General features: G+C 42.0%; 1 protein-coding gene across 2 annotated transcripts in view; it reads left to right on the forward strand.

The window, feature by feature from the left end:
- The window catches only part of TTC17 (tetratricopeptide repeat domain 17), a 56,328-nt gene continuing 30,801 nt past the window's right edge, over nt 840-26,366 (forward strand). The window contains exons 1-14 of one of the 2 annotated variants that reach the window (XM_021401346.1): nt 840-1,070; nt 13,644-13,733; nt 16,653-16,822; nt 17,803-17,914; nt 19,029-19,160; nt 19,811-19,920; nt 20,192-20,336; nt 20,710-20,849; nt 21,088-21,248; nt 21,884-21,996; nt 23,510-23,650; nt 24,044-24,159; nt 24,680-24,854; nt 25,380-25,457. In XM_021401346.1, the coding sequence (XP_021257021.1) occupies nt 855-1,070; nt 13,644-13,733; nt 16,653-16,822; nt 17,803-17,914; nt 19,029-19,160; nt 19,811-19,920; nt 20,192-20,336; nt 20,710-20,849; nt 21,088-21,248; nt 21,884-21,996; nt 23,510-23,650; nt 24,044-24,159; nt 24,680-24,854; nt 25,380-25,457 (1,899 nt within the window). In that variant the 5' untranslated portion in view covers nt 840-854. The remainder of the gene's footprint in view (nt 1,071-13,643; nt 13,734-16,652; nt 16,823-17,802; nt 17,915-19,028; nt 19,161-19,810; nt 19,921-20,191; nt 20,337-20,709; nt 20,850-21,087; nt 21,249-21,883; nt 21,997-23,509; nt 23,651-24,043; nt 24,160-24,679; nt 24,855-25,379; nt 25,458-26,366) is intronic. The other variant, XM_021401347.1, reaches the window with a different exon arrangement.

Below are 26,366 nucleotides of genomic sequence, written 5' to 3' on the forward strand. Positions count from 1 at the left end.
TACTCTGCAGCATTTTATGTTGGCTTAGTAGCAGGGTACTGTGGTACATTTTGGTTTGGTGACTTGGATTGCCATAGATGGATTGGGCTGTTTGCCACTAAGCAATACTTATCGAGGCTTTATTAGCTGCTTCAGTTTGAGTAATTCAACTTAAATACAAAATTTTGGACAGTCATTTAAATATTCAACACAAGTTGCATGTCTCAGAGATACATTGTATTTATTTTGGAATGTACCATGTGAAAAGGAGAGGTCACATTCGCATAATATTCTAGATGTTGACAGTGCAATAAAACATGTTGGTATCTTGACAGCAACAGCGGCTTGGAGTAACAGCCTGATTTATTTGGTGAGGAGTGCAACATGCCTCATGTGAAAACTTGGGAAACAGTAAGTACCACAGCTGTGGGACTCTATTCTCTGTCCTTAAGGGAACGCAAACTCTTGTGTTAGTCAACTGTTCTGTCAGCATTTGTAAACTTTTTCCTTAATTGTACGTGCTGGGTGTGCATTACAGGCACGTTTTCTGTTTGACAGGCTGAGGAAGGCTGGTGTCCTGAAGGAGTGCAACCGCTAGCAACTCGGCTGCAAACTTTGCAGAAGGTACAACAGGCAGAAACCTGAATTTGGACAGCCTGGTTGGGACTGGGACATCGTGGCTGCAGCTGACCCGGTGTTCCTCGTGGTGAACGTGGATGCCGTCAGCTGGAGTGGAAATGAAAAGGCTTTCGGTCCTCAGCGTAATTCCAAAGTATTTGAAGTAAAGACGGGCCACCGGCCGCCTCCCCGACAGCTGCCCCTGGGCGGGCCCTCGCGCAGCGCGACCCTGCCCCGCCCGGCGCCCACCTCCCAAAATGGCGGAGAGGGCGTTTCCGGTTCCGGGTGGTGCGGGCAGGCCGGGACTGGGGAAGATGGCGGCGGCAGCGGCGTCCGGGTGGGGCGGGCTGGGGCGGGCGTGGGTCTTCTCCGGCTGGGCGCTGGGCTTGTGCTCCTTGCTGGCCTCGGGGACGCGGCCCGCCGCCGCCACCACGCACTGGGTGGTCACGGAGGACGGGAAGATCCAGCAGCAGGTGAGGCCCGGCGCGGGGGGCGGCCGGGAGCTGCGGCGGTGGGGGAATCTCCTGCCCGTGCCGCCCTTCGTCGCAGCCTCAGCCCCTCCCGGGCCTCCTCGCGGCGGGGCGACCAGGAGGAGCTCTCGGGCCGGCAGCTGCCGCGCTGTCCTTTGCCGCGGGTCCGTTGCCATCCGCCGAGCCCCGTTAGCTCTGGGAGCGGCTCCTCGGACGCGATCGGTGCGGTCGGGCTTCTGAATGAGTGTGCGATTTCGCACTCCACCGCCCCGCCCGCTTTTCGCTTCTTCTGGAAGTAAAACGGAGAACTGGCACTGTGGGAGTTGGGTGCAGGAGTGCGCACTGGCCTCGTTCAGCTCTGTTCTTGTGGGAGAGTGTATCTTATTTTGGTGCTGGGCTGTACCTCACACGCGCTGAGAATGTTGGAGTTCTGCGTTGCAGGCTCTGATCTCTTGTTTCTCTGTTACGGTGTCAGATGTGCTTTGCTTGTAAACATCACTAGCACAGCTGTCCTTGGCTGGAGCGGGAGGCAGTCCTTGCAGAAAGCTATGTGGCTTTGTCTCCATCATTTTTTATCGACAGTAGAACGGTGTGGAGCAATGAGGGTCTGTCAGCATTGCTTTTCTTCTGAGAGGCTTTTGTTATGGTCTCCTGTGCACATTTGTGGTCCTGATGCAGGTGGAGCTGGCTGCCTGGAGGAGGCTCTGCTGCCTCCATCAGCCCTAGGCAGTGCTTCACGGGTTGCCTGCGTGGATCCCAGCACTCTAACCTCACTTAATCATAAGCTAATGAATGACAACACTCACTGTGTTATTTCTCCTCGTTTTCCCACTTTCTTTAGTGGGAAAATGATGAAAGTATATGCTAATGAGCTGGAAGCATCTGTGTGTATATATTAATTGTATATTATCAAATCTGGGTGAAGTGTTGATTTTGATTATTGCATGAAAAGCAGCTGTGACTTGAAAAATTCTAATTAGCTAAAATGACTGGAAAATCTAATTAGCTAAATCCAGCCCTGCTTTTAAGAAGTGTCTTTTTATGATGTTGTATGAATGATGGGTGCATTTAGAAGCTTCCACTGTATTCTGCTGTAAGCTATTTGGTTACATTAGTCTTCTAACTAGTGGTATTCTCATGTTGCTTTTGTAAACTACTTAAAAACTAAGTTGATGTGATAAAACAATGTCTGCAGAACAAGTTAACTTTTTTAAACCTGTACTATCAAAATGAATTCACCCATTGCCAGTAAGGAAGCTCAGATTATAAATACGGTATACTTGGGATATGAGGAGCTGCGTTCTTCAGTAGCTGGGATGTAGCTCTTCTTTGTGAAGTGGTGCTCATTCTCCAGTGAGTTATTTATAATAAGATGTACTTCAGCATCTGTTAGCTTTTTCTCTCTGGCTCTTGGGAAAGTGGTCCTTAACTTTGTGTCTATTGCTGTTGCCACCCCTGCAGAGTACCTTGGACCTTCACTTTTTCCACTTATTTGCATGTTGGATAATGAGAAATGTGGACATTTCTCTAGAGTGAGCTTGTATTTTAAATGTGTGTGTATATATACATACATATATACGTATTTTGCTGCTATATATATGTATATTGCTGCTAAATGTTGAGCCACAACAGGTGACCACTTCTATTCACTGGTAGTGGGATGATTTGTAACTGATTTAGTATCAGTTTGTTGATAGAAGCATAGTATTCCAAAATATTCAAATTCTTAAAACCAAGGCGTTAAGCACTTGTTAACAGATCTTAAACCTAAAACTTCCCTGCAGAGCATCCTTTGGTTTTAATTTTTCAGGGTACCCTTCATTAAGTTGATATTTTTTCATGAGAACATTTCTTTTTATGAGTACCATTAGCCATTCAGTCATCCTTTCTGACTACTTATGTTTTGTGCGTTTTCAGCAGGGTCTTCCCCTGTATTCATCTTGTAGACCCTTGCAGCTTCTCATGTTTCTCTGCGGTGTCCAGCATCTCCGCTTCACAGTGTATGTGGAGCACTGCCTGTCACCTTACCAGTTTCTCTGCTGGTTCTAATTAATCTGCTGGTTTTTTGCTGAAAAATATTGTCACATCAGGATTCTCTGTATTACATTAGACTTTTCCTTTGAACTTTGAAGTTATGATTCATTGTGATAGTTCCTGCTGTGTGCATGGCAGTCCATGTTTGGATTTTGGAGGACTTACCTACTAGAAGACAGCATGAGCGTGTAAGTGAGAACTCACATTTGTAACAAGCTTCACCTGCTGCTGATTTGAGCACAAAAACCTAAAGAGAATCACAGGGTAATGCTGCCTTCCCCTCAGCTCAGAGCAGAGGCAGCTAAATCAGTTCACGAGGTCCTGCTCGGCTGGGTGCTTGTCTGTGGATGGAGATTAAATGGCTTTGCTGGGCACCTGCTCCAATGTCAGCTCTTTCAGAATGTTGTTTTTGTGTTTTTGTTTTTCCCTCTGCTCATTAGAATTTCTTATCCATCATCTGTGGCTGTTTCCTTTCACTATGGCACCGCAAAAAGCATCTGGCTCAGTCTTCTCTGCACCCTCTCATGAGGAAGCTGGAGGCAGGAGCATTGTCTCCATTTGGCCGGCTCCTTGAGGCTGAGCCTGGTTTTCATCCTCTCTGCATGTCCTCTGTGCGTGGGCCTTGTGGGACTCGCTCAGGTGTGTCAACGTATGGTACCATGTGCTGAAAGCTGGTGCAATCTCGCAAGTGCTTCACTTTCCTTGCCCTGCTGGCTCCAGTCTGTGGCCCAGTGTGCAGCTGATCTTCACTGCACGAGCATGTGCTCCTGACTCATCGTAAGTTTTTCCCCTAGCAGAGCCTACATGTCCGTTTCTGCAGTACCATTTCCATTTGGTCAGCCCCAGCCCTTCCTGGTGCAGGGGCTGTCCCACCCCAGGTTCTGTGTTTGCTCTTGCCTTCTCTGATCTGCACAATGGCTTCTCCAGCTGTGTTGCTTCCAGCAGCCCTTCCCTCTGCCGTGCCACCCATGTTTGCAGAGGGTGCCCAGCTTGCTGAGGTTCTGTTGTTCCCCGTTTATGAAGACAGTGCTGGCCCCAGGATCAATCCCCAAGGGACGCTGCTGGTGACTGGCCACCACTGGACTTTGCACTGCTGAGCGCAGCAACCTCACACTGGAAGTGCCCAGTGCTGTCCAGTGATGAACAGTTGTGGCATTACTTAGTATTTGTATTATTAGCTTTAGTGGGAGTCTTAGCTTTCTTAGTGTCTGAAATAAATTAAATTGTTGCCTTTTTGGGAGTGGAGAGGGTTTAATCTTCACTTGGACTACTTAAGTTTGTCTGAATCAAGCCCAAATAATTAAGCTGAAGTGGTAGTCAAATCCAGGCACTCACCCTGTGGGGTGGTTCAGTAGCTGTGGAAATCCAGAGAAGCACCAGTAAAAAGAGGTTTCCCTACAGCTTTCAGTTTGCTGTGGTGAACTGTATTCCCCTTGCTACCAAAGTGGAAAGGCTGCAGATCCTGACCTGTGTACCGAATGAGATGGTCTGAATCTGAGGGAATAATTTTATATTATTACCTTAAAATTTCTGCTAGCTGTTTTTGCATAGTGCAGCAAGTGTGTAAGCCTTTAACATGAGACTGTTCGAGGGAGACTGATGTTGCCATGGCATAATATAGCTAACAGCACCCTGACTGCCATTTCTGCTGGAGATCCTGGAAATGTAACAACCAGGCAGGTGGCAGAGCTACGACAGACCCAACAGCTTGCAGTGTATCAGCAAGATCCCATCCAATAAATGGGAATACTTGCTAAGTAGGCACCGCTGTTCCAGTTTCTGGTGAGCATTTCTGAATGATGAAGCAAGTTAATTCTCAGCAGCGCACGTAACATTTTGTTATCTCACTAAGCCATCAAGTGAAAGCCATCGAGCTCTGTCTTTTGCTCTAGGAGCTGTTTTCAGGTCAAATGCATCTTTCCATTTTTTCCATTAGTTTCTATTCTTTTTTTGGTCTGAATCCTCCTTCAGGTGTGTGTTCCTGCAGAGCTGGGGACATAGTAATCATATCCATTTAACAAGATGATGTCTGCACAGTGTGCGTGTTTATAAACTGTTTAATTTCACAACTTCCAGTATAAAGTTCAGACTAACCTGTCTGAACCTAACTGAACAGGTTAGCCTAAAACTAACCTGTTTTAGGCTGTGCTTGTCTGATAGCAGGAAAGCTGGCTACCCTACTGAAGTGCAGGTGTCCTTCCAAGAGAGCGAAGAAACATGTCACAAGGAGGGTAGATTAAATACAGTGCTCTAAGCAGTTCCAGCAGTCAGTCATGGCTCTGCTGGTGTGGACTGGCTACTGCCATGTACCAGAGATATATCCAAGCTGAGGTGAGTCCTTGCAGATACCACATTTGGGCTTGGTGGAGACAGCTGCAGCCCAGCATGTTGTGGAACTGCCTTCACGTGGCCCCCTGTGAACACTGGGAAGCTGAGTTAGTCCTGAGTTCCCAGGCAGATGGTTCAAGGCAGGGCTGAGGAAGTGTTGCCAGGAGCAGAGAGCCTCCGGCAAGGCCTCTGGGTTGGAAGAAAGTAATTTTGTTTTTGATGTGCTGTTGTAGATTTTGAAGTTTGTTAAGAGATGGAGGCCAGCATGGAGGCTTTGGCCTGTCCTGTGCTGAGAATAAAGCCCCTCAATAGGAATGGCACCTGAATTTCACGTAGAGCGGCATTGTGTTGGATTCTGGGTAGTGCAAGAAGGGAAGCATTACCTGACAGCTCTTCCTGTGGAGACAGATTTGAACATGAGTGTGCCCCAAGCTGTGGCACGGCAAGGTGGCTCATGGGTGGATGTGCAGCCTGTGAGCAGTAAACCCAGCTGCTGCTGCCTGGCTGTTGGCTGATGGCATGGCACAGGTGATGTCCATGTATATGCTCAGAGCAGAGAAAAAGCAGCATCCAAAGCCAGGGAAGCAGGAATGTAGTGCAGGCAAATGAAAGGTATTTGCTGCTTAGGAGAACATTTTCTGTGATATGTTAAGCAGTTGCTCAGTCTCATCTTGAAAATGATGAGTGGATGTTTGCCTTTCTGTTTTTCTTAAGGCTCTTTTTCTTGTCTGACTCTCTTATCCTGCTGAGTCTGTTGTGTGCTAAACAAAACCAATTGCTCTTTCTTACGGAGGTTTGCAATGTAGCTTGCTTCCCCAGCGCGGTCTCCAGAGTGGGTGCTTCCTGACTGATGTGGGCAAAAAGGCCAGGCTGGAGGTGGTGGGAACCTGCCCAAGAGATGCTGTCAAACCACAGAAGGATGAGTTGAAGCATGATGTAGCTGAATTGTAGGTCAGCTTATCCTCTGGAAAGGGGAAACCTGATTTGTTTTAAACTTCAAGCACCAAAAGACTGTGGGATTTTGGCCTTTCTTTAATGTGAAAATTTAAAAACACAAATGAAACCCTTTCATTCTGAATGTTCTGCCTTTTCATAAGTCTGTCTGAAAGGCTTGGATCTGAGCAATTGGGCATGCTTAAGGAAAGGCAGAAAATGTAGAGCTGAGGAACTCCCATCTTTGTCCTGGATCGGGTGCTGATCTGAGAGCTGAGACTGAGAGCTGCACTGTGTCAGTGCCGTGTGCCTGCTGGGGAGTGAGGTATGGCACCTGAATCATATGTCTCTGAGAGTCATGGCTGATCGGAACTTGGTTCAGGAAGTCCTTGTGTTGGTCTTCACCAATAGTGCAAGTCAGAAATGTGAAGTTTTTACTCTGTGGAGCAGTGGTGCGTGATAAGTAGCTTTGATGGTGTCAGCTCAGCTGTGAAAGTTCTGCAGCTGAAGTGGAGAACCAGGGAAGCAGCCTGGGTGCACCACTGGAGTGCAGCCTTCTGCATACATGCCCCGTGCATGCAAGGTGATGAGAGAGCTTGTGCCACATTGCTGACAGCAAAGCTCTAATAGAAGGATTACTTTCTTTTGGACCCTCAGTAGGTACTGAGGGGGTTCTGTTTGCAAGGTCCATCTTCTTCCTGGCTGTGGGCACAGGATCCTTCTCTGTGTGACTTCAGTCTTTCCATACAGCTTTTGTCCCCTGAGCTGCACTGTAGTCTTCTGGTCCTGTTTCTTCTGTTGCCTCACACTTGGCATCGTGGCCTCTCATCCTGTTTTGTGCCAGCTGTAAGTAATTGTAGGACAGACTGACGAGATGATTCCAGTCAACAGTTCAGAACTGCCTGTTGTGTAGTGAAGACCTGCCTGCTGCCTGACAGGTTTTCTCCATACCGTGGGCGTCGTAGCAGAAGCATAGCCAGAAGTGCTCCGAGCACACGTTTTCGGGAAGGCCCTGTGAAAGCTGAAAGAACAAAGTCAGCTAAACTGTAAAATCCATGGGCTTTTCATGTAGCTGAACTTTTTTTTTTTTTGGCTGAATCCCTACTTACTTCTAACAAGCCAGCTGAGAAATGAGAATCATAGAATCATTAAGATTGAAAAAGACCACTAAGATCATCTAGTGCAACCATCAGCTCATCCTTACCATACCCGCTAACCCATGGCCCTCAGTGCCACATCCACACATTTCTTGAACCCCTCCAGGGATGGTGACTGCACCACCTCCCTGGGCAGCCTGTTCCAATGCCTCACCATTCCTTCTGAGAGGAACTTTTCCCTAATATCCAATCTGAACCACACTGTAAAGCACCTTGTCTTAAAGTACAACACAGGATGATGTTCATTAGCAAGAAGTACCTAATGAGTTATGTGCTGTTCTTTTTGGTTTTGCCATTGATTGCTGAAAAAGTTACTAAGCAAGTGTAACATTTTTAGGTATTTTGTGAGAGATATTAGGCTTTATCTTTTTCCGTAGTTTCAGCATAGGACACTTCAGGTTGTCAGAATTTGGCAGCGAGCAGGAGCCAGTCTGCCGTTCTGAAAACAAATTCTTGCTTCTTACACATGTATATGGGTGATCCCTCCGTGTCTGTTTTGCTTCAACGAGTGTAGACCTGACATCTATCTGGCTGCTGTAGAAAATAAATTTCCAGTATGTACATTCTAGCTAAGGTTTCTTTTGTCCTCATAAACATGACCATCAAAACACTGGTATTACAAAAGAAATGCTGTTTTCCTTTGGTAGATAACAGATCTAAGCATATATTCCTAGCCTGTGTGCTGTGCTGAAGTGATCTCAGTTGAGCAAAGCTGCTGGACAATACTGAAACTTTGTCATGTTTCATGTTTGAAGTGCTACATGTAGAATTTCTACATTCCCGGTAGCTCAGCTCTTTTTAACGATATCCGTATGGCTGATTCTGCTTTTTGACAGATACTACAGCTGCAATCTCAAGTAGCTGAATATTTATTATAAGAAATTCAGCATCATTTTTCTGCGTGACTCTTTGTGACATCCATTGGAACAGGTACCTTCTAATGCTCCCTGGTCATCATTTGGATCATACTGAAGAGTATGTCTTCCAATTTAGTAGCTTATCTTGCCTTGAAACGCAGAACGCAGAAATTTCTGCAGCTTTTTTGGAAATACCGTGGTCATATTGCGCTGTGTAGAGCGTCTCCTGTTAGCAGGAATGTAACAAAAGGCAAGTGTCAGTTTTTAAGATCCTTCTCTCCTCCTTGAGGCTGCAAGGAAGGAGTTCTAGTCTATTTGAGTGGGAATTGCTATTATTTTGCAAGCAAAGTGGCAAAAAGTTCAGTATTTACAGTCTGTATGACAAGGAGCCCATTTTGCTGCACTCTGTAGGTGAATGCTGTCCCTTTTCCAGCTTCTTCCTATCATCGTCTGCTTTCTGTATGTCATAGCTTTTAGGACGTACACAGGTGCTAACAGCTGTTCTGATTTTGGCACTCCTGTGCCTCAATTAACAGTGGGATTTCCACATTATTTAAGAAGAAAAAAAAAACTACCTAACAGTAGTTGATTGAGGCATTAATCTACCCTCATTTGAAAAATTTAACTCCTGGTGTAATATAACTGGACCGTGAGGAAAAAAATATGTGGAAGGTTTGGCAAACCTTACAAGTCCGTGTGTTCAGAGGCTTTGATACATGCGGGTAATGTAGGAGGCTCTCCAGAAAGTGAGGGTTTGATTCAACTCCCGTGTCTTTGTTTGTTGCACAAATTCAGTGCGTCTTGCCGAATCGGGTTCTGAGTGTACTTTGTGACAGTGAATAAACCTGAACTGTGCTTTGTAGAGCAACTTTCACCTTTGGGCAAAGTTGAACAGAGAACACGTATTTTAGAAGTAGTTTCCTGGCAGGCTTTCTGCAGCGTAGCTGTAGCAGTCTTTAGAGTTTCAAGGAAGACTTTTCAGCACTATTTTTTCCCTGTTTACTATGCTTGACTCGAAGTCAGATTCTAGCACTTCAAGCAGTTCATCTTCAATGTCACCGTTTCAGCACTTCAGAGAAGGAGAAAATGAGCATGGTGCTCTGCCACCAGCCAAGCGCGTGAGTTAAAAATAAATAACTGGATTGAGCATCTCTGATGGCGCAGGAGTCCCTGCTAACCTGAGATGTTCTTCAAGTAGGCTTCCATTTTTGTCCTGGGGAGCTTTGCAGGAGATGAGCTATATCTCAGTATCCACCTGTGGTTTTGCTGTTTGCCGTGATGAGATGAGAAGGTACATAAGGCGCAGACGTTGAAGGGATCTGTCGCATTGGCAGGCTGCTGTCCATATCTCATAAAAGCAAAGCTATCATTTCCACTGCCATTTGAATGAATGGTAACATCTTCAGCTCCTCCAGGTCCTGGTAAGTGTTCTTGTCTGGATCTGAGAGAAGGCTGTGTGTTCAGGGCACCTCCAGAGCTGTGCGGCCGTGAGGTGAATGGGTGGCACTGCGGCGCCTGCTGAGGTCAGCTCAGGCTGCAAACCAATGGAGCGGGCCTCTTAAATTACTTCTTAGCTGAACTGAGTGAGCTGTTTCACAGTGGAGCTGAAAGATTACAGATAGTAACAGAAAGGATTCCCCTACCCGGCACCAAGGTGATTTTTTTGGATCAACCTAAGCAAGTGGGGGAACCACACCTCAAATTCTGTGGCATTCTTAAGCACGAGCACCCTCGTCCTCAGGGCTGATGCCTGGTGAGGGCCAGGCTGACATTATTGTCATGGTTTTATGATTTTCAGTTATTGGTATTCCACATCATAACATCATGTAGTGTATGTACCTGTATGTTATTTTTCGGATTGGTAGGCAGGATCTCTCCTGTAGTTTTCCATTAAGAATCTGCTTTTCTTTTTGTCATTCAGCGTTCCTCTATAGATCTGGACGCTTTGTGTTTCCTCCGTTAAAATCTTGTAATGCCTTCATAATGTAAATGTGAAAACTGAGGAGAAGTACTGATAAATCACATTCAATCACTTTTATGAGCTGCCGAGATGATTTGAACACTTCTGTGTGGTGGATCAATTTTCCTTTGCAAACCTGGTATGTTTGTTTGGTGTTGCTGCTTAATTTTTTCCCATTCAAATTGTTCTTCAAAAATGATTGGATCTAAATGGGGTTTTATTTCTGGGAGCCAACAGTGAGTCTCTGATAATTTCTTACGATGGAAATCTTGACATTTCATTGTCAGAAGTGATGAAATATAAATGCAAGGTTAGGTGGACTACTGAGGTTTTGGTTTTAGAGCTCTTTGTTCTGGCACTAAGTTGGTCTTAAGAAGATAATAGCTGCTAAGATTATTTCCTAATAATAACTTTCTACTAGGTTGAAATCTTTTGCTATCATTAGAAAGTCCTCATTTGCAGGTGACAAACTGAGGTGAGATCTGGAAGTGAAAACTTGAAGACTGAATAAAAACATCTTGAGTGCTGCTTAAGCTGCTGAACTTGGTAGCATTTTGGAGTGGATGACATGACTCTCGAGTGAGTTCAAGGATATTGCTGTTTGGATGCTTTTGTCGCTTTTGTTTCTGCTGCCAGGTATCATCTGATAGGAATTTGGAACCACTCACAGCTGTGACACCTGTCAGTGCTTTTCTGTCAGCCTGTGCGTGCAGGGCTGGTACTGTACCACGCCAAATTCTCACACTCTAAACTCAGAACTAACTCTCATGAGATTATTTTGTCAAAAACTATGAATAGAAACTGTCTCTCAATATCATTCTCCTTATGAATGAGCGATCATCTGAGATCATTCAGCTTTCTTAATAAGGTTTTTAAATGGTGATGTCTGTATAACATTCTGCAAACAATCACTCCCCAGATGCAGTTAGTCACTGAAGGCAGAGCTGGTTGTTACCTTTGCTCTCAAGTGACTATAAAGTATCATGCAAGCAGCCTTCAGTAGGCAGGAACAGTCCTATTTTGGAATGTGGAGTTAAGTGCTTAAAATAGTAAGATTTAACTTTGTTTTCTTTGCAAAGCCGTACTTCATTTCCTTGGGTATACTGCAATAGTTCCTCTAGCAAATGAGGTACGAATTAGTTCTTCAGTCATCGCAGAACTCAGTTTTAGGAGCAACCTGTTCAAAGTGAGGTGGAGCCCATAAGAGGAAATAGGAAATACAGCTCTAAGCAAAGTGCTGTGGAATTTAATACTTCAGCTGACAGTGTTGTTGATTTTTTTTTTTTTGATAGAGTATTTTCTATGCTTCTGGGATTGTTGTGGATAATCTACCACACTTTGCTGGCAACAGTGAAATCTGTACTCTCCAGATTCATAATGTAAAATCTAACTGATAATTCTTACATCATCGGATGAAGAAATAACTGATAAGTCAATTAATTCACCAGGGAAGAAGATGAGGCTTGCCTGAGTATGCGGACTGTGTAGGTAGCAGCCCTCCAGAATGTCTGCTTGCTGAGAGAAGCAGTTCAGCTTTTGATTTGAAAAGGATTGTTTAGCCAAATTTAGCCAAAAGTAACGTTGTGTTGATTGCTGTTTTATTTTTGAGGTGGAGGGAACACAGGCACAGGCAAATGCTTGTCTTTGCTCAGGGGATTGAGACCTCACTTAGTAGGGGGGTTTGCAGGGAGGTAGACATAACAGTTAGGAGTCCAGAGAGAGTAGTTCTGAGCTTCTTACTAGACTTGTAGCCAACAGAACCTGGCTCAAGGCTTGGTCTGTTGAGAGGTCACATTAAAATGAGCAGGCAGTTTGCTGCTGTCCTGCTGGATCTGCAATTCTCTGCAGTAAGAGAGTTCCAGAAACATGCCCAAGTTGCTTGGAAAGGTGAAAAAAAAAAATGAAGAGCAACAGCTCAGAGGTTCTGCTGCACATGTGTTTGTGGTGGACTTTTCCATTAAATTACAATGTCACCAATTTCAGATAGACTAAATAAAGGCAACAAAAAGCAATCACTTCTGATCACTTCTGGCACAGAAGGTTCCTATTACTTCAACAAATTAAAAAATAGGAACAGATTATGGCAGAAAGTGATGGGCAGCCCTTGTCGGGGAGGTATCAGTGCTGACACGCAGACAGCGTGTATGTCTTTATGCAGTAGCTGGTTCCATTTTCTAAAAGCTTGAATGGAAGCTGAGCACACCCACGGGTACCTTTCTGTAGATGATTTGCCTTAAGAGCTTGAGGTACAATTCCATGAAATGGGATGAACTCATCAACATTCAAAAACATGTTAAATATTGGAATTCTTGCTGTCCTTGCCTGCCTTACTCTCGTTCTGTCATCCCATACTCCTTTTGTTCACATATTTGTTTGATCTTCCTTAAGCTAATTTTAATTTACTAGTTCAGGTAAAGCAGCCAAAAGCGGATGATATCCTGTTGAACTAATGAGCTCCAGAGGTGACACAAGGACTAACTGTCATTGCAGTGACAGAATAGGGGAAAGGGACTGAAAGCCCATGGTGAGACCCACAGAGCATCTTTTCTGCTGTTGGGACTTTTCCCCAGCCAGTCAGGCACCAGAGCTGGCTTGGCAAGAGGACAGGGCTGGGATATTTCAGCTGTGGAATGAAGAGCTGCAGCTTACTGAAGCCATTTAGGGACCGGTAAAAGTCAGCATATAACCACTCTTGTCTGTGACTTATCCATAATGTTGCACTTTATTGAGCTGCCAGTTCCTGTGCATAACTGTGGAAGCTGTGGCACGGTCTTCTCTAACAGAGTTTTCAATCTTTGTCTGCTTACCATTTGATTTTGTTCATTTACTCCTTAATCCTGAATGCAATAGATCCTTGAAAGACTTAACGCTAGGCCAGCATGTTAAATTGGTTGTACAGAGGAGCTGACTTGAATCTGAAGTACTTTCTGCCTACTGAGGGACTTGATGGAGGAATTTTAAAGCTGTAAGAGAAAATAGATTTTTGCAATTGCTGTTTAAGGTTACCTAGTACTTCAGCAGTAAGTACTCATAGTGATGTTATTGTGTGAGGATTTCACTTGCCTCTTGTGCTTAAGATTTGTTCACCCGAATAAACTAGAATAGATTGAAAAATGGGGCATGGGTTGAACTGGATTTTCAAATCACAATGCTATTGAACATACAGCTTAAAAATCCAGGTGTATTATGAATGCTAAATGAGCAAAAAGCCTCTGAAATGACAAAGTGTAGCTATTTAAAGTGTAGCTTTTTAAAATCACTCTTTCTTTGGAGAATGTCTTACTCGGACTGTTGAATTGTCTTGCAGGTGGATTCACCAATGAACCTGAGGAACCCACATGATTTGGTAATACTAATGAGACAAGAAACAACAGTTAACTACCTCAAAGAACTGGAGGTAAAGCATAACATTAATCACTAACATTTCCTAAGATACAGATTTTTTTTGTAATGGTGTCAGTGATAGATCTAGACAGGGAAAAAAAGTCATTATCAGCATAACTCCAACAAATAGATAAAGATTGAGATTTCAGGATTTTTATGGCTCAGGTTTGTTGAACTGGTTATCATTGTCCTCAGTTACATCTGCATTCTTGTACGTGATTTTGTTGCTGGGTACTGTATTCCAGCACTATTTATAGAAGTGTTGTCTTAGATTTGTTATAGCAGCTACTGAGAGTACATCCTGCGGGCAGTGAGAGTACATACGCAGTAGGCTGTGAATTTCCCTGTACACCTCTCTGGGTTGGTCAGACCATTTTCACTGCTCTAGGACATGCAAGAGAGCATTTCGCCACTGTTTTATTTAAAGCCCCTTTGTTACAGAGCCTCAGAATGGATGATGCTGGCATAGACTTCTGGGTCCATCTGGTCCAACCTAGAGCTGACCAGAGCAGGGTGCCCAGGTGGCTTGTGAATACCTCCAAGGAGACTTCACAGCTTCTCTGGGCAGCCTGTGCTTTGTCACATGCATGTCACAAAGTGCTGCGTGATTATTGTTGAAGTGGAATTTGAAAACGCTCTTCTGAAAAGAGCTTCAATGAACTTTAAACTGATAACTTTCATGGGAACTAAAGCTTAAATGCCTAAAGCTAATAGGTCTCAGATTTTCTTTTGGCCATGCATTCACTCTTCTTTCTCTTGTGCCAGCTTTCATTTTGTCAGATGAGTGTAACTAGCCAACTAAGAAGTTAAATGAGCACCAGAGATAACCTCAGGCAAATAGGACAGGAATACAGGAAGGAAAAAAAAAAAAGCAGGACTGCCCCAAATGAGACTATATTCAGCCAGTCTTTCTTATTGAGATATACTCATTTTTGTGTCATTGCCCATTCTCGCTGCGGATGAGAAAATAATTGTAGGCTGTTCAGGACATGGGTTGCAGGTTTGTAAATGACTCGTGTACAATTTGTGACATACAAATGGATGGGGGGAGAGCTGTGGATGTAGTCTACCTTGATTTCAGCAAGGCATTTGACACTGTCTCCCACAACATTCTTATAACGAAGCTGAGGAAGTGTGGAGTAGATGAGCATACGATGAGGTGGGTTGAAAACTGGCTGACTGGCAGAGCTCAGAGGGTTGTAATCAGCAGCACAGAGTCCAGTTGGAGGCCTGTATTTAGCGGTGTTCCTCAGGGGTCGATGCTCTGTCTGTTCTTGTTCAGCATCTTCATTGATGACCTTGATGGAGGGGATAGTGTCCACCCTCAGCAAGTATGCCAATGATACAAAGCTGGGAGGGGTGGCTGATGCACCGGAAGGCTGTGCTGCCATTCAGTGAGACCTGGACAGGCTGGAGAGTTGGACATAGAGGAACCAGATGAGGTTTAACAAGAGCAAGTGTAGAGTCTTGCACCTAGGGAGAGACAGCTGCATGCACCAGTACAGGTTGGGGATGACCTGCTGGAGAGGAGCTCTGCAGAGAGGCACCTGGGGGTCCTAGTGGGTGACAGGTTGGCATGAGCCAGCAGTGTGCCCTTCTGGCTAAGAAGGCCAATAGCATCCTGGTGTGCATTAAAAAGAGCATGGCCAGCAGGTCAAGGGAGGTGATCATCCCCTCTACTCTGCCCTGGTCAGGCCTCACCTGGAGTACTGTATCCAGTTCTGGGCTCCCCGGTACAAAAAAGACAGGGATCTCCTGGAGAAAGTCCGATGGAGGGCCACAAAGATGATAAAGGGCCTGGAACACTTCTCTTATGAGAAAAGGCTGAGCAACCTGAGTCTGTTCAGCATTGAGAAAGGACTCAGAGGGGATCTGATCAGTGTCACCAAATATCTAAGGTACAGGAGGCAAAGGGATGAGGCCAGACTCTTGTCAGCAATGCATGGTGATAGGACAAGGGGAAATGGCCACAAACTGAAGCATAGGAAGTTCTGCACAAATACACATAAGAACTTCTTCACAGTGAGGGTGGCGGAGCACTGGAACAGGCTGCCCAGAGAGGTTGTGGAGTCTCCTTCTCTGGAGACGTTCAAGACCCGCCTGGATGTCTGCCTGTGCATACCTACATCCCTCTAGGGAGCCTGCTGTGGCAGGGAGTTGAACTCGATGATCTCTAGAGGTCCCTTCCAGCCCCTATGATTCTGTGAAATAACTGCCAGCAAAAATGATTTAAGATTTTGTACAAGATGCCATTACTGTACATTTGTTGATTATTGCATGATAGTGTGTTTGCAAATATATATGGCTTTAATTAAAAATGCAAAATTTCTTTACATATAACACATGCAAATCCTTCTGATATTTAATGGATTTTCAGTTTGCAGATCTAGGTTAGAATTAAATACAGTGTAATGTCCTGGGCAGATCATTAATCCTTCCACTACTCATAGGAATAGGCTTTCTAGGTTGAAGGGTAGCCCCAAAGGCACACCAATCGCTGATCTACAAAAATTATTCTCTGCTGTTCTTTTTGGCCTGCTGCCTCAGTTATACTTTACATGCTGAATGGTTAAGAGTTCATTTTGTTTGCAGTCTCTGATACTAATTTTGTGAGGTTTTGAAGTGTAAGAAAAGGGTTCAAATAGGAAGAAACTGATGTATCATTAACTACTGCTTCGTTTTCTGAATGGGCAACAGTGGATTTGAAATTCTATGAGCCCTCTTTCTAGGTACAGCAGGAAAAATAAAGGCCTCTTTAAGTTGTACTGTCTCTCTTGAAAGTACTCATTTTCTATCTAAACTGGAACTTTTTACATGTCCTTCAACTTGATTTTGTTTTAAGGAATAAGCTGGATTGTTCACCTCTTTGCTGCTATACAGTTTGCTTTTGTCAATACACATTTTTCTGTTCTCCTTTTTCTATTTCCTACAGAAACAGTTAGTTGCTCAAAAGATTCATATAGAGGAAAATGAGGACAGAGACACAGGGCTGGAACAAAGGCATAATAAAGAGGACCCGGACTGCATTAAAGCAAAGGTGCCCTTGGGAGACCTAGATCTGTACGATGGCACGTATATCACCTTAGAGAGCAAAGATATCCGGTAATAAGGTGTTTTGTATTTTAAGATCTTTACTGAATGGAAAAAAAAAATCTCTTTCTGCAATTAAAAAGAAAAATACTGTCATGTGACTGTTCTTCAGATAACAGTCGTTTTATTATGTTAATGTGGAATAACATTGAAACATCTACTCCTAGTTACAAAAGGGAGCTACTGTCTCCCTCAAACTCAAATGGTGATAGCCATTACCTGAGACTTCTCATTTTTTTTCCCAGGCTCCCAGTCAATGTAACTCTGTAGTGATATGAGCAGATGTGAATTAAACTGAAGCGCATCATGCAAAAGGAGATTACATTTGCTTGGGCGTCTAGGATTTTTTGAGCTCGATGTGCTTCTTGTAGTGGAAGCTGGCTTAAATTTGTACGGAAGACCAAGATGTTGAAGCTGACAGTCAAATTTTATCCTGTGCCTTTAGTAAATAAAGGCTGTGTGGACAGTCTGGCATGCAGCTTTGTTAGTAATTTTTCTTTGGAGCTGGCTGTTTTGATTTTGTACTTCTGGTTTTTTTGAACACAAGGTGGGAGAAGGTGAATTTTGTCCTCAGATGTTCATCTGGGCCTGTAACTACCTGTTTGTTCTTGTTTGATTGTGAAGTTTGGTTTGCGAGGGAGAAGGGGGTGCAGGGCTCGTTCACTTGAGTCTGCGTGCGTGGTCATTTGCCTGGCATATAAATCATGAAACATACCACCAGCGCTCCTTAATTGTGCCAGTGATATGCTAGGTTGATCGTGATGCATTTTGGAGACTGTCCAAATGTTGGTATCTTCTCTAAAGCAGATAGCAATTTATTTATTTATCCTGTTGTGTTGGCATCCTGAAAACTGAAATGTGTGGAAACACAGGGTTTTTGTAACAGTAGGTGAAATCAGAATACTGTGTCTGACAACTAAAACATTGTATCTCTTGGCTGTAACAGTATCTTGATCTGCAGTCCACTGTGTTCTGTTCTGTTCTGTCCTCAGGCCTGAGGACTATATAGACACAAAGTCTCCAGTGCCTCCAGACCTGCAGCAGCCAGATTGTACAAAAGTTCTCGATCTTCCATACAGCATTCATGCTTTTCAGCACTTACGGGTAAGCAAGCAAATGGAAATGTGCTATTTTGTTTCTTCCCCTATCTGGAAGAGAAACAGTAAAGTCCTAGGGGCAGCTGTGAGTCCAGGTTGAAAGGTAACACAGCTTTTTGAAGACAGGGTTTTACTGTGATTGAAGTACCTGATTATAGGAGAATGCTTCTGTCAGATACACATTTGTCTCTTGTTTCTACTTGTCTTATTTTAGAGAATTTTTTTAGGATTTTGTTTCCATAACATGTTTCATCAGTAAAATGGCAGGTTTTTTTGTGTGTATGTTTAAATGTCTCTATCTTCTGGATTGCTTCAGTTGCAAATTGGAGAGTGCTGAGCAGGGTCATTAATCTGTATGAAGATTCAGGGTCAGAAAATTGTTTGCATGATTGTCAACATTTCATAACGTAGTTGTCTATCTCTTTGATAACTGAATGCCAAGCTCTAACCCAGAGGATGAGATAATTGCACTTTGCTAATACAAAGTTCATCTGCTTTAGAATGATCGCAGCTGAAGCGTGATGCAAAAGTTGCTTTGGTCAACGAAGTTGTATGAGCAGATTTTCTAATGCAGACCTAGCTTTAGCACTCATATTTATTTTATTACTAGTCTCAAAAATAATTTTTCATCTACAAGTAAGTATTTTCTTATGAAGAAAACAGAAATGGAAGTTTTGAAGTTCTGTTCCTGGGTCTGGTTCTGTTCCTGGGTCTGGACTTTTCTATTCAGAAAACAAGAAAGAGGAGAAAAGAGGGCAATTCTATAGCGTGTAACCTGACAAACATGAGTTAAGTGCTTCCGTGGTGACTAGTGAAATCGATAGCTACCAAGTAATACAAAGCTTTCAGAAGTTAATGCTTATCCTATAGCATTCATCAAGCAAAGGCTGCTTTTGGAAGAACTGATATTAATGACTGCTCGAGTGTTTTCCTATCAATAATAATATATATTATTCGTCTGGCAAAGGTGACATTATCCAGTGAAGTCACAGAGATCTTGATATGAAAGGATGATAGGAATGTAAAACAGTAGAACTGGAAATTTTCCTGGAAGTCCTGTTCTCATGCATATTTCTCCAGTTTTAGAGAAACTAAATACCTATCTTCAATTTCTCTTTTAGGGTGTTCAAGAAAGAGTTAATCTTTCTGCACCCTTGTTACCTAAAGAAGATCCAATCTTCACATACTTATCACGGAGGCTGGGAAGAAGTATAGAGGAAATAGGTCACCGTATTTATGACGGGCTAATGAAGGTATGAAGCTGTAAACTTACGGTATGTTGAAAAAGAGTACTGGAAAGTCCTCAGAAGATTAGATATGCCTGGTACACGTGGTCAGATCCAGTACTAGCCTTTCACATATATTCTGGTTTTATATTTCAGTGACAAAAGGTAGAGTAAAAACATTTTCTGCAAGGTAAGCAGAGGCAGGAGAAAGCATTAGCAAAGCCAGTAAACAGATACTGTCATCTTTAATGACTCTTCTACTTTTCTGGCCTAGTGAGCCAAATTCATTGCTCTGTTGAGGTATAAGAGCTTTTAAACAAAAATGCAGGTACTTAAAGATCACACGTGCTTTTTTTAAAATGCATTCCTGCAAGACTCTGGGAACTCTGTTTCAACTCAGAGTGTAGCTGCTGATGCTTAAACTTCTGTCCCTGCTTGTTTCATTTTGAATTTTCATCGGTATGAAAGGCAGGAGTTCTGTTTCTTTCATACATCTATGTGCCAATTCATTCTTCCTGAATGTTCACAGGTGTTGCCAAGTGCCAGCTTTCCAGAGGAAGAGGACAACTTAGAGCAGATTAATGCTCGGTTTTCCATCCCATAGTAATTAAAGCCATGAATAACCTTTTAGTTCATCTTAGTTGGTAGTACAGTTCATGTGTTTCTCTTTACTGCAGAACTCTTCTTCCTGGGTACTTTATAATATGGCTTCTTTTTACTGGCGAATAAAGAATGAACCATACCAAGTAGTAGAATGTGCCATGCGTGCCCTTCATTTTTCTTCAAGGTGAGAATTGCTGGTGAAGATGCTTTTTTTTCAGATTGCTTTTCTAGTTATCCTAATTACTAAGCAGATTTTTAAGACCGAATCCTAAGAAATAAACCATTACTTGTTCTTAGGTATACGTATGATTTAGACACTTGATTTTTATTTTTTTTTCAAAATCCGTATTTAGTATGTAACTGAAGAATGAGTGTGTCCTTTTGCACAATTCTTACAAAGTCTGACCTTCTTTTAATGTTTTTTTCTTTTTTTCTTATTTATTTTTTTTAATTAGGCAAAATAAAGATATTGCATTGGTAAATTTGGCAAATATTCTGCACCGAGCTCACTTCTCTGCGGATGCAGCTATTGTGGTCCACGCAGCTCTGGATTACAGTGACTTCTTTACCAGCTATTACACTTTGGGAAATATATACGCAGTAAATATTATCTTTACTTTTCAACACCTGTAGGAAAACAATATTTAATATTTCTGGCTTGACTTGTAATGCTTTAGTCTTTTACGGTGCATCTTGTGTTCCACACACATTACATGCTTGATGTTTGTGTTTCTGTTTAAGTATTTCCATCCAGAAATCTGTCTTTGCCAGAAGTTTTTATTTGCACTTAAATTCAAGGAAAATTTTCTTACAGCTTCACTTTAACAGATACAGTGGCTTCACTTTCTGCAGACGGGCCACTCGTTACTGCAGATTAAATTTTGAGTTGATGACTTATTTAACAATTGAAAAAATTGATTAAATATTTCAGAGTAATAGCTCATTCTCTCTTTGTTTCTCCATCATTCTTTAGATGCTCGGAGAGTACAACCACTCGGTCCTGTGTTATGATCATGCTCTACAGGCCAAGCCAGGGTTTGAGCAAGCTGTGAAAAGGAAGCATGCTGTACTATGTCAGCAAAAATTAGAGCAAAAACTGGAAGCTCAGCATAGGTAACTAAAACACCGCGCTAGTGGAAATGCATGCAGTCTCAATTTATTGTTCTACTGCAGAAATTCTTTACGTTTCAAGTAGAATAATAGTTATTTACTTTTTAAATTTCTTAGGCTGCATGATAAAGTTATTACTTTAAGCAACCCAGAACAAGGCTGAAAATATACCGTATTATGGAAAAAGCTGTTATTTTAAAAAGCATTCCAAGTAAATCTTTTCTGCTGTCCAATTTTCAAGATCACTTCAGCGAACCTTAAATGAATTGAAGGAATATCAGAAGCAGCACGACCATTACCTTAGGCAGCAAGACGTTTTAGACAAATACAAGCTCATCCAGGAGGAACAAATCTTGAGGAACATAATTCATGAGACCCAAATGGCAAAAGAAGCTCAATTAGGTACAGCTTTTCAGAATTCGTGCTTATTATAGTAATGAAGAATTACATGTATTCAGATTAATTATAGAATCGTTTGAATTGGAAGGGACCTTCAAAGGCCATCTAGTCCAAGTCCCCTGGAGGGGCACCTACAGCTAGATGAGCTTGCATAGAGTCCTGTCCAGCCTGGCCTTGCGTGTCTCCGGGGATGGAGCTTCTACCACCTCTCTGGGCAACCTGTGCCAGTGCCTCACCACCCTTAGTGTAAAAAAAACTTCTTCTTTATATCTGATCTAAATCACTCCCCTCTTTTAGTTTGAAACCATTTCCCCTTGTCTTATCACAACAGACTCTGTTGAAGAGTCTGTCCCCTCCTTTTTTATAGCTCCCCTGATGTTAATGTCAGGATGTAACTTCTTTGAATATTTTGGTGACCCTGTGTGACTGTTCTGTTTTGCGTATTAAAACTAGTGATTATGGCATGTTCTTAAAATAGGTGTTTTTTGAGTCTTTAAAAGATGAAATTTCTAATGAGTGGATTTAAAATATTTAAAAAAAATTGTTTGGGAGGGAGTGGGATTTCTTTTGACTGTACACTTCTCATCTCCTCAATAACTTCACTTAGATTGTAGAATAACATGTTTTGTGCTATGCAGGCAACCATCAGATTTGTAGACTGAGCAACCAGCAACACAGCTTGCACTGCCAGTGGGACCAGCCTGTTCGCTATCACCGTGGAGACATTTTTGAAAATGTGGAATATGTTCAGGTTTGTCTGTGAATTGATACCACTGTTTTAAGTTGTGTCCCATTTTCCCCCCTAGCAAAATAGTGGAGGTTTTGGAGTTTTGGGGTTGGTTGGATTTGGGGTTTTTTGAGGCTAGTCAAAGGAGGAAGTGCCTTTGGGGTTTCTTAATTATAGTGAGAAGTGGCTTAGTCCCCTTTTGGGAGTTTGAAGTATTTAATGCATGTTTGCTAGTAGTACAAGCTGAGATTATAGAAATGGTAGAGTTCTTATTAAGCAAGGCTTTGTTTTACTTTTAAAAAAGAAGTGATTATAGTTATTTAGTTTAAATTTATTATTTTTTCTAAAGTCTTCATTTCTGAGAGAGATTTGAGCCATTTCTATAGTTTCTTTTGCATTTTTAACCTGTGTAGGACACCTAACTGGTTCTTTCAGGGAAGGACAAAGATTCCTCGTTTAAGGAATTACAGCTTTCTCTCATTTAAATATGCTACATTCAGGCGTGCTTGGAGGAGTACAGCATGTTTAACTTTCCTTCAAAGAGGACAGGAAAGAGGCAAAGATTCCTAAGGATTTTGTTTTCTTATCAAATGTGCATGTGGGGCATGGAATGAGAACTACTCCTTAGTGGAAACAATATTCCAATAGTTAGCTCAGAAGTGTGTTTAATATTTCATTTATCAATTATCTCTACAGCCTTAAAGTGGATTGTAATTTCCTTTGCTTATTATGCTGTTGTGAGACTCAAGCTATGTAACATTTGCCTACTCCTTCCAATTTAATATTTTGTCCCTACCAGAAGGAGCAAAAAAACTGCAATACACAATTAACAAATACAAGAGCAGAGCTCCTTTGTGATCGGTTTAGTGAGTGCTTTTGTAGCCCTAAAATAAAGCGTTAGCTTGATTTGAGTGTTGGCTATTTGTATATCTTCAACTAGACAGTTTGCCAAGGAAATCTGATACAGGAATATAGGGAAGCTTTGGAAGCAGGGTGTGCACTAACACTGAAAACCCAGAACAAAAACCAGCAAAGGGGCCCCACTGATGTGTTAGAGCTACACATAAAGATTGTTGTTTAATTTATTTTGCAATGTGGAATGTATTGTGGAGTTTCCTGTTGTCTGGTTTAAGAAAACAGAAGTATTTATTTTTTAGTTATGTTGTTTTCTTCTTGGGTGTTCTTCCTACTTAGATTATCGAGATGGGTTTTGCAAGCCATGAGACTTAGTAACTCCAACTTGAATTATCAAGATACATGGTGTAGACATGTAGATTTTGTTTATGATCTGTTAGAAATGTTTGCTTGATATCTTTTAGCATTTTTTGCTCATTTGCAGTTACATTTTCATTGTGGACTTTTGTACAGTGGAAGTGTTTTTCTACGGTGTGAGTGGATCACAAAGTTTAAATTTCTATCTTCTTATGCTACCCAAATTTCAGCTCATTAGTGAAGTTTAACTACATAAATAGTGGAGTAGACATTCGGCCACTAATATAACGTCTCTCTTCCTTACGGAATTCTGTTTTGTTTCTAGTTTGGTGAAGACTCTTCGACTTCAAGTATGACATCTCTGAATTTCGATCTTCATGCAAACCAAAGTGGCCACAGCCAATCCTTGCAGTCTTCCCCTGTTGCTCATTCCGTCGTTTCAGTGTGGAGTGTAGAATCCAATAGAGTGAGTGAATGGAATAGGTTTTGCTCTTTTACTCCTTCAAAGAGGAGTTATAAAAGTGTGCATTTTGTCCTTGTTTGTGTGAAACTTCTTAGCACTTCTTTAACATACTGAACATCTCTGTAGTTTCTGTGGACCAGTTTCCAGTATTTGAAACTCTGCTACAGCACAGACAGGTTTGTTCATCTCAGCTGCCGTAGAAGAAGTCTGCTGCAAGTAAAGCAGTACAGCTAGAAAACTGAGCCGCTGTTCTGGAAAATTTTGGAAAATAATAGTTTTAAAGGTGTCTACTCTTTTGTTCCTCCAGATTATTCCTTGTGTTCTTATTAGCTTGTTCACTGAAATATTAAAAATGTTGAGAAAGTAATTTAAACAAAAAACTCCTTTTACCCTTAGGATAAACAGCATCTTCTTTGGCCTCGGCGTTCAGAGTGCATGAAATCATTCCCCAAAATTCCCGATCCAGAAGAGCTGCCTACATATTTCCTGCCCCCAGAAAATAGGGGATTCAGGCAAGTGTTAACTTTATTTTTAAATATTTCTTATTTATTTTCATATTCATAATTTTTGATACTTGATGTTTTAACGAGCATTTTCTTTGTGGATGGGGTGGACGCAATTCATCTTCAACAGCACAAGTGTATTCAGATCTCTTCCTCTGGCCATCCCAGTGAAGGAGTGATTTTTCCTTTACTGTCGTTATTTCTTTAACTGTAACAGACCCAATTTCATGGTGGTTGTTTCTTGACTTTTTTAGTATAAGGAGAATGCATGAAGCATCTACAGTATTACTAAAAGAATGAGGATTTAAGTGCAGGTATGAACGTGGATTATTCCTTTGGGACAGAGGTAGAAAAACATCTTAGTAGTGGAATAGCCAACAGTGCTTACTACTAAATAGGGTAAAATAAAAGTGTCTGTACTGCAATAGCTACTTCTGGAGGTCATGATAATTTCATAATATTCTGTTCACTTAGCATTACAGTGGTGGTAGGGAAGCTATTGATTCGTCTTGGTTCTCCTTATTGCTAGAGTCCAGTCAATGCTAAATATCCCAAGAGAAGCTGCTGGGCACGAAGACACCCAAGCACCAGACTGTTCTTCCATTACTGATGCTCGTAACAATGAATCTCTCTACTTACTCGTCAAAGAACTAGACAGTAATCTAGATTTGAAATTGAAGATGCCAGATGATCAAGCAAGACACGTAAGAGACACATCTCACTGCTTCTCGTCTGTTTTAAATTTTTCCTTTTTTTTTTTGCCTTAGAAGCCTTGTTCAGGATACCAACCATTTCTGATATTTAAAAGATGACTCACTTGCTTCCCTTTTTTGGAAATGTGGAATCAAGTGCTTTCTAATAGTGCTGGAGGAAGGGAGAGCTTGTCACTCAGCATAAGACGATTGTCTGACCTCTTAAGTGCTGACCAAAAGAAAACAAAATAAGAAATTAATTTATTTAAAATTACTACTTTATTTTGAAACTTGTAAGAGTTACTTGACAAGGTTCATCTTCTTGGGATTTCCAGTATCTCTTATATTCTTCCAAGTTTGTTACTTTAAGGTGAGATTACTTCTTCATATTGTTTATTGTAGGTTGGCTGCTTAAGTGATGTGAATATATAATGATTGGCTTAGAAATTATTTATTAAACTAAAGGGAATACTTAAATGACCAATGTAGCTGTAGTCTGTAAAATTTCACTTTTAAAAATAAGATCACTCTGTCCAGATCTTGCATTCTCGAATCAGCAATCAAGCTATTACACAGGAGAAGATGGAAGCATTTCTCGATCATGCCATGAAAAAGGTAAGTCAAAATTTGTAGCACAAGATAAATGAAGAATTCTTATTTGAAGCTTCTTTCTACACTTACAAAATGGTCAAATTTGTTTTAGAAGTAAAGATTTGCTGTGCCTGTGAGGTGAAACTAACTTGGAAATTCAGGTTTATAAGAGAAGCCCGAACATGTAGAGAAAGCAGCTGTTTCCTTTAGCTCAGTATATACCACACAACCCTGTGGTTACTTGTTCTTTTTGTGACTGGAGGACACAGAGCATCAATCTATTAGCTAATCCTGACAGACATTTGTTTAGATGAACAAAACAGCTTGCACCTACTCCCTCTTCCACCTCTCCCAGCATGTCTGCTTTTTGCTCTTCCTCCTCCTCCTCACTAGTCCCCCAACCCCATACTCCAGAGGCAACCAACCCACTGTCAATCTTCTGTCAGGATAATTAGCACTCTGGGGCAGAACATGTACATCTGTGTAACACCCTGCAGAATGCCACCTCCATCTTGCGTGGGGCCTTTGAGAGTCATCACAATTCAGCTGACAGGAAGCATTGAGATAGAGGTTGGCTCTTTTTGACATGTCAAGCTGATATCTCTCGAATTAACTATCTTCTATAAATTGTGTAAAGGCAGTGTACATATGTATTGTTTTGAGTCTAAAATCAGTAGCATTTACTATGTGCATCTGTCTTACCCAGAAGAAGAAGAAAAATTAGCTGTAGGAGTTGATTTCTGTTGTTATGGTGTTCAGAACAATCCTATATATGTCTAATGTCTCTAACTGTTGCAGTGCATAGGTGTTTTGTTTCTAAATGTAGTATTTGGTTGCCTTCGTGCTAGAAGTCGGAACTTGATCATTTTCATGCTGATGCAGGGACTGTGCTATGCCATGCCTATTCTGTTAATGATAAACTTTCTAGAGAAG

Source organism: Numida meleagris, chromosome 6 (genome assembly GCF_002078875.1).
Source record: "Numida meleagris isolate 19003 breed g44 Domestic line chromosome 6, NumMel1.0, whole genome shotgun sequence".
NCBI lineage: Eukaryota > Metazoa > Chordata > Aves > Galliformes > Numididae > Numida > Numida meleagris.